The following is an 8,674-nucleotide window of genomic DNA, read 5'->3' on the forward strand; positions in this document are numbered from 1 at the left end:
TGGGCCTTACATGGGTAGTAGAGTAGGAATTTTCTCGTTTCCGGGTGGCTTAAAAGGTTTGCGGATTTTCTGCAAAAGCCTCTCGCAGGAAGTTCCCGTGAAAGGATGCTGGGTGGGGCTACCACCATGTTACATATACTTTGTTCATCCGTTTTGCAAGATAATTTTAGGATCGGTAGGAAAAAAATAAGGTTGATCTAGAACTTAAGTGGGCAACACGAGAGGAAACAGTAGGGAGTAAGTGAGAACCGTTGAAATATTCTAATGACCATAAAAGCTTTGTTTAAGATTAAATTTTTTATATTTTCACTTCATCCCTAAGTTAATGACCTTATAAACAGTTTGCATGGCATATAAACATCAAGGTAGAGCCTAGGAAGGTTTCAATGGTAGGTATTTCTTTTCCCAAATTTTCCTCTCCGTGTGGCCTACTTTAGTTTTGGATCCACCTCATTTTTGGTCGATTTTCTAAAATGAGCTTGCCAAACGGATGAACGGATTATATTTCCCAAAAACATAGTGGTGGGCCCCACCCAGCATCCTTGCGCAGGAACTTCCTGCGGAAGGCTTTCGCAGGGAGAATCCGCGTCCGCTTAAAAGTGACGCATACAGTAGTAAAAAACTCATTCCCACATTTGGTGAACGAAGTGGAACCGTCGTCGACGATAAAAGAGAGGGAGAAACAAAGGTAACAGCCCGTAGAAATTGCGGAGAAGAGGAGAAGAGGGAAATGGACGGTGGTGGAGTCGCGATGCATCCGGCCATTGTTCCTCTGGCCCACTTGCTGGGAAAGTGGAGAGGCCAAGGTGAAGGCGGATACCCCACCATCAACTCCTTCCAGTACGGCGAGGAACTCACCTTCTCCCACTCCGGAAAGGTACGTAGTACACGTGGTATACATGTTTTGCGGTAATCCAGACCGTCCAATTTGAGTGGCCCATTGTGGATGGAGCCTGGGCTGAAAATCACAGTGACAGAATCAGCCAAACCACCACACACTCAACAGGATAGATGAGATGGTTGAGACCGTACGGCCCATCATTATGGACAGCAATTTGTGGGGGGTTTCAAAATTATGAATCATGTGACAGACACTTATGGCCATCAAGGCCATCCAAATTGTGGGCCTCACACTGATCGACTGATCCAAACCGTCTGATTGGTGGCTATCAAATGGATGGTTGAAAGTTAAAAGTGAGCCATTCAAATTCAGCAGGAAAAATCAAATGGTTACTATCATCTGCTCAGTATGACTTTTGGATTCTGCTCTATCCATGATTTGGATAGGCTGGATTGCCTTATGAGTTATGACTATGCCATCGGCATGGTGGATGCATTGCAATGGTGGAAAACTATCATGGGAGTCCATCTCATTATGAGATGACTCTAGTGATAGTTCACCATACATGTGGCCCACATGTAAGACCATCCAGACTGTCCAAATCATGGGGCACATTGCGGATCAAGCATGGCTTGAAAATCACAAGGATCCAAGAAGCCTAACTTTCCAATTAGTGGCTATCAAATGGATGGTTAAAAGTTAAACAGCAAGTAGTATAAAGTTAACGGGCAAGATAAGATGGTTACTATCATTTGCTCGGTGTTAGTTTTGGGTTGTGGTCCATCCACAATTGGATCAGTGTTTTGGATGGTTTGCATTGCCATACAATGTATATGATGGTCGCGTCCCCACCAATTTTGAAATGGTGGTGAAGTTTCATTGGAGTCTATCTCATTCATCATTCCTATAGAGAGATGCCCCATTTACAAATCTATGAGCCTATGATGACAGTCTTTGGTTTAAGAACAGAGGAACCTGGTCTAACCTGCCTTTGCTGTAGCTTATGTGAAGAAAATCCGGAAATAAAGAAGAAGAAAAAACATTGCTGGTGTAGGGTGTGTTTGGTTGGACCAAATATCTGAAATTCGTGATTTTCAGCACTGGATTAGACTGATTATCATGACATTTCGTGATATTTGATGCAACTAACGCACCCGCATAATACTAGAAAAGATTTGATGACCTACGATTTAACTAAGGATATGGTCCTTAATAGAGTGGAATGGCAGAACAAGATTTGTGTAGCCGACCCCAATTGATGATACTTAGATGATGATTACACCGATGACAACGATACTAGAAATAGTCTATTATCATTTTTATTTTCTAAAGTTGAAATTGGGAATCTTGTGGTGGTAAATGATTCAAATGATACAGTCTTTGTAGACCGTTTCAATCAGCACAGACATATAAGGCACACCCAAATAGAATTTTAGTTGAACTCAAATTTCATTGATGCTCAGAATCCTTGAATACACCCACATTTTAAGTTTGGCGTATTTACCCGTAGACAGATAAAATGATTCTTGCAATGAAAATACCGCTTTGGGTAAAATGTGTGAGGTACAAATACTGACAATTACAACATATCAAACAATATATTTTCATATTTTATTCGTGTTGGATCATGTAAGTCTAATAAAAAGCTGAATTTCCTTCTTTTTTTTTGCTCATGTTTTATAGATAAAAGATTGTGAGCATGTCCAGCAGTTGGTCCTTGCAAAGATTATGTATAATTCCATTGTTCATTTAGAAAGTCACAATATTGCTGCTTGTTTGCTTTTTTTATGAAATCAAAATACAACTTTCTAGGAGCATTTTATTCATACCCATGATCTTTATGAATCTTTCCTTGTAAGCAAGTTCACTTCCTGAGGCCCACCTAGGGCAATACTGAAGTCTCGACTCTAGAATGTTGCTTCACCCCCCGATAAAATTTCTGTACATGTAGACAAAGTGCCTAGTACAAGAATTTTGAGCCTTCTCAATGCCAAGCAAGGAATTTTGGAGCAATTAATATTATGTTAGTAGCTTTTAAATGAGCCTCTCTCAGTTATTGTATGCAATGGCTTGTTATTAATATGAGAAAAGGAAGGCGGAAAACAGGTACAGTGAAAATAATGTGAATGGAACAGCCCCTAAATAGCCAATAGCGACATGGGTCATCTACAAGGTCCTCTCCATCCTTTCATAAGCTTGAATTTCTGTTGCATTGTTAACTTGCACATGGCTTCAATGTTCCATATCCCGAAGTGATCATAAAAAAGATTGCATCTATTGACCAAGCGTACCCAAGATGTATTTGTTGTTCTCTTACTCCATTTCATCAAACTCCTCTATCAGTCACTTCCTGATAAAAAAACATTTGAATACTTGGCAGATCATGCACGAGGAACTTATTTTAGAAACCAATTGTCAATAACAGCTATGGATTAAGAAATATCATAAGAGCCAAAAAAATAAAAAATAAAATCCAGAATGGATGACGGATTTGAGTGCTCCAAATCAAAATTCATTGCAAATTGTTTAGTTTGCATTTGGTTAGACAATTGTCATTCATGATTAATCAGCCTAATTTGGTGCAGAATATCAAGAAATTTCATGATATTTGGTGCAACCAAATGCACCCTTAAGCAACAATACATGTTAATCCCTTTTTGATAGATAATGATCTATGTTGCCTTACGACGAGTCATTCTATGATTAGGGTTGTTCTTGCATAGTTAGCTATTGAGCTTATAAGCATGATCTGCTGGATATTAATAATTCTTTCAAAAGTAGGAAACTGGATGGACTTCAAATGGTTGTTGGGACATGCAAAAACTATAAAGATTCCCAAACCTTTTCTATATCTACATGGTAATCGAACTTCTTCATCCACTTGTCCGTTGGTCATGTCCCTGGTGCTCGACATGTTGATGAAACTACGGTTGTGGCAAATGCAATTTTATTGTTATTTTGATAGAAAATGTTGTAATTATGGTAAAATGATGTTGTTAGGTTTGATTATTCTTTTATTTATTTATTTATTTTGCCGGCAGCCTGTAATAGCCTATTCTCAGAAGACGTGGAAGTTGGCTTCTGGAGAGCCTATGCATGCTGAAAGTGGTTATTGGCGACCCAAAACCGATGGATCAATTGAAGTCGTAATTGCTCAGAGCACTGGTCTTGTGGAGGTTCAGGTACTTGCATGATCGATTTGCACTTGGAAACTTGTTGAAACTGATTCATCATGATCATCATTTTGTAAGCCTTATCCCAATTAATTGGGGTTGGCAATGAAAGTTATTGCATAAGTTTGACACTGGTTTGCAACCTGATGCAACCCTCCTTTATCTGGCTGGGGACTGGCAATGAAAGGACCAAACAACCATAGGCACAATGTAATATACTATTACACAGGTTGATTACAAACAAGCAATATCTAATTGTCTATACTCTATTACATAGGTTGATTACACTCAACGAGTGGAAGTGTAGCGATCGATGAAAACTAGAGATTTATGCTGCTAATTTTGGAAATGAAATGAATTTTGTTGTGTGTGAAATGATGGAACAAGATTCGGGTAGTCAACACCAATTAGTTGGGATAAGGTTTAGATGATGATGATAATAAAATGAATTTTTTGGTGTGACCTCATTTAAACTATAGGGTTATATGGATGTCCTCTTTTGTTGAATGGGTATATAGACTCAGCAATGTAATTTCTTGGTCATATCACAAGGTTTAAATTTTCATGTTCATGCAAGGGTGATTTAACAATGTTACAATTTAAATATAGTATTTAGACCAAATCTTATGAAGTCTGGTTGCTTTGCTGGTGAATAAAGGCTTGATTTAATGTGTGCTAAAAGATCTTCCCATTTTTGAGAAAATTAAGTACATATTCAGTATATAAGAATGGATATACATAGTATAAACATGTAACATAAAAGAACAAAGTTGCCTGTGGAATAAAAGGAAAAGTTACCAAAATAACCATAAAATTCTTACGAAAATGATTATAGATGGACAAAGCGCATATGTAATGCTAACAGAGAAAAATACCTTGTTATGAAACCATATATGCAATGAGTTCTTGTAGTTGTATATGCAACCTTAATCGTTATATACTTTCACCTTTTTATAATAGTATAGTTTGCTAGTTCTACTGTAAGATTACCCTTGTTTTCTCGCATAAAAGTCCTCTTCCAAGAAGACAGCATCCCTGCTGATCAGTGTTCTTTGTTCTACTTGGTCATAGATCTGATATCCCTTTGACTTCTTGGGATATCCAATGAAGAAGTATTTCATACCTTTGTTTCAATTTACTTGCGTCTGAAATTTTCACTATAGCAGGGCACCCCCATATATAACTCTTCGGTTATTTAAATAGTAAATGAATTTTCAATCAATAAAATTCTTTTGTATGGTTCAGCAGGCAACCTATTTACTCTTTCCCGTAGTAATTCCTGGATAACAATTTTTCCAGTGCTTTTACTATTGTTGTAATTATCACTTGCAGAAGGGGACCTATGATACTGGAAATAAAATTGTGAAGCTTCAAAGTGAACTTGTAGGAAATGCATCGAAGGTAACTAACATCGAGCCTATATAGATTTTGTAATGGTTTGTTTTCAAGTCTGCAAATATTCACCACAAACAACTTATTGTTCGATCTTCTCATCATATTGGCCAACTCTCTTCAAAAAGCCTCTTATATTCCATCTAATTGGAGTAAATGTAAAAATCAGTTTTATGTCATACACACACCACATGGGCTCTACAATGCTCAAGTCCACTTTTCTTAATCAAACCAAGGGCATTTTGCTCAATTTGCTCTCCATCCGTACTGTCAGGATATCCTTTTGCAAAGTAAGAATAGTTAAGTCTTTTTTTCCCCCCCTCATAAAATCAGGATTTTTGAAGTTTTCTTTTTGAAAATCCCTATAAATTTTCTTTTCTTTTTCTTTCTTTGAAAAGTAATTGCTTTGATCACTGTCAGTTTGGAACGCAAAGACTATGGTAATGATTGTGTCTAATTGCATGATTGTGCACCACATGTCTATGTATGAATGTACTCATAGTTGCATATGAGGGGTATTATGTACATGGAAAGGTGTAGTTTTATGTGGTAAGGAAACAAATTACGCGCAGATGAGCAGTGAGAGTCTATGCTCATCTTCATTGCGTCTTTGTTTCCTTTCTGTGCCTGAACTTGCATTGAGCAAATTCTCGAAGTTGTATTCTTGGAGTCCCAGTGGTTTAGTTTTGTTCCTGACTAGATTAATTCTGTTTTCACAACAAATTCGTTCCTTGACTAAAATTTCACGGGCATTTGTCAAGTAGAAACTTATTTCGATATGGGTCCCCATTTGCCTATGGGGGATGTAAATGGGTTTTGAGAGCTAGTTTTGTCGTTGGCCCCATCTGTCTTCAGCTGTTGATATTAATGAAACCATCAACATGAAACTTTGATGGAGAGGGTCAACTTCGAAATATTGGAACTAAAGTAGGAGGAGATCAAGCATTCATTAAAGTTTAAATATGTCAAAAGTAAATATTTGAATTAGAATTGGATTAAACGTAAGAATGCATTTACAATATTCTTTGAAATTTTTGGTTTCCCCAGATCATCAAAACTAAGAAAAAGGATGAATCCCAGTAAAGTACTTCCAACCATTGTTCAGAAACCCAAAAACTTCACTTGAAATGATGTCCATCCGGGATGTGTGAATTCATAGACTTAGATGCCTTTACTTGACTCGACTCAATATTTTTATAAATAAATTAATAATGTTATCTCAATCTTGTTGAGCTGGTTAGATGCATCTCCTCATTGGAACCTGATTTCACCCACTCTCTCTGTCTATCTGTCTGTTTGTCTTTAAGAACAGCACGGGCGAGTGAGTTTGGAAGCTCTTGATATTGTCCATATATTTCACTATTGTTTTATTAGTTAAATGTTGAAAGCATAGTTCTAAAACCTGGTGACAAGACCCAAGGCTCAGTCAACTCAACTAGAACAGATTTCGAGCGAAGCCAATGGCAAAATTGATGCTTTATGAGACTTGAGTTGACTCAACATGACTCACAACAGACCACTTGAGCCCGTGCAGTTCCTAAAAACAGAGGGAGGGATCTTGTCAAGTTGAGCCGACTCATTTGAGTCTTCGGTCATGTCACCAAATTTTAGAACCATGCTTTCAACACTTATAAAAGAATGCTAAAATATATTTATGATATCAATAAGAGCTTCCAAACTTTCAGTCTCTTCACAGTTACCTACCAAAATATTTCTTTGAAAGATGGTCATGGCTACTAACAAGCTCTTTTCTACTATATTCACACCATGCATGCTCTTTTATATTGAATGAATTGAAATAAAAACCAATCAAGTTTTTAAAAGATTGAGGCCATATTTCGTAGTAAGCAGTCCTTTTTTCCTTTGGCAGGTGAAGGAGATAACTCGGGTATTCGAGGTTGTCAACGGTGAATTATCTTATGTGGTTCAGATGGCTACACATTTGCATGATCTTCAACCACATCTAAAAGCACTACTCAAGAAGCTTTGATGCATTTGTTTTGAGACAAAAAATGATAATTCAGTGTCTCTAACATCTACAATGAGAGCAGCTGCTGGTAATGTAGATACTCTGTTTTGGCATCTATGTATGCCTTAAAGGGCTCATGAATTAATGCAATGGGTGTCTTTTGGCCTTTGGTTTATTCGTGAGTGTTCAAACCACCTTAATTTTCACCTTGCCCATAAGGCTGACATGTCATGAGTGTGCAATATCCAAGTGGTTGGAAAGATCAACTCCACCTTGAAGATCACTTGGCGCAAAAATCAGGCTGATCTGCTTATCAACATGATGAGTGGTGTCCATTGTTTGTCAACACGATGAGTGGTGTGGCCTGATTTTGTGGCAGAACATCTTGATGGTGGGGCCCACCTTCTGGACAGGTTGGAGGCAAGGTGAATGGCAACACTACCATCCATTCTCCTCTTTGTGAAAAATCCTCAATTTGGAGAATTTGCATTCGCTGTCTCATGGGCTATATGAATTGGTTTTGTTGCTGATCAACAGGGGTGACGAGGCCCATTTCTTTCAGTGGTTTTTAGTACTTGATCATTGAAGATTGCAGCTGTGAACGATCCAACCAATGTTACTCCATGTTTTCCAAGTATCATCACCCAACCCATCTATAGATCAACACACATGCTAGGATTGCAGACACATGCGAGTCTAGACCATCCATCAGGTAGGACCACCTTGTAGATCCTGGCTCAAAAATTATGCTCATCAACTCACCAGGTGGGCAACGTTGCACATCACAAATGAACTGTTATTAGAACTTATTTAACCTGTCCATTTATTTATAACACTGGCCTTCCTGATTCATGAACCATGTTAATTTTTGGAGCAAGGTATCCATGAAAAGCTAAGCAAGTATTCTTTTTAAAGGAAATAGGGGGTGTTGGGGAATTAAAACAGAGTTCTAGATTTTTTCCAACTTTTCTCAAGAAATCCGGTATATCAACCTAACAAAATTTAGTTCTTTCTAAGAAATACTAAGTCAACACTAACATTCCCAAGGAAACATAAAAATTAGGGAATGAATTCTTCTACAACCAAACGGAGCCACTATTCAAAAGTTTTGAACATACAAATTGTTGGCCTGTTTCACCATTGAGTCCAACCCATGGTTAGCGATACTACATTTTAAACTCTGTATTTTTCGAAAGCAAAAATTGGACAACCATTTCAACAATGAAAATTCTGTATGTTTCAAAAGATATGCAACAATAATAAAATAAATTTTTTGGCAATTGAATTAAACACATTTTG

The 8,674-nt window shown here is 37.5% G+C and overlaps 1 protein-coding gene across 1 annotated transcript; it reads left to right on the plus strand.

Moving 5' to 3' along the window:
* The first annotated feature begins 571 nt into the window (after nt 1–571).
* LOC131241255 (peroxynitrite isomerase Rv2717c) lies at nt 572–7,550 on the plus strand. The gene is made up of 4 exons (XM_058240012.1): nt 572–877; nt 3,883–4,023; nt 5,347–5,415; nt 7,277–7,550. The coding sequence occupies exons 1-4, from the start codon at nt 731–733 to the stop codon at nt 7,394–7,396; spliced, it is 477 nt and encodes a 158-aa protein (XP_058095995.1). The 5' UTR covers nt 572–730; the 3' UTR covers nt 7,397–7,550.
* Nucleotides 7,551–8,674: the final 1,124 nt, after the last annotated feature.

Source organism: Magnolia sinica, chromosome 1 (assembly GCF_029962835.1).
Source record: "Magnolia sinica isolate HGM2019 chromosome 1, MsV1, whole genome shotgun sequence".
In the NCBI taxonomy this organism is placed as follows: domain Eukaryota; kingdom Viridiplantae; phylum Streptophyta; class Magnoliopsida; order Magnoliales; family Magnoliaceae; genus Magnolia; species Magnolia sinica.

Bases quoted from the DNA above. Each gene is read 5' to 3' on its own strand.
- LOC131241255 (XM_058240012.1), top strand. From the start codon at position 731: ATGGACGGTGGTGGAGTCGCGATGCATCCGGCCATTGTTCCTCTGGCC. The intron at 4,024-5,346 runs GTACTTGCATGA...TATCACTTGCAG, and splicing joins CTGGTCTTGTGGAGGTTCAG to AAGGGGACCTATGATACTGG. The intron at 5,416-7,276 runs GTAACTAACATC...TTCCTTTGGCAG, and splicing joins TTGTAGGAAATGCATCGAAG to GTGAAGGAGATAACTCGGGT.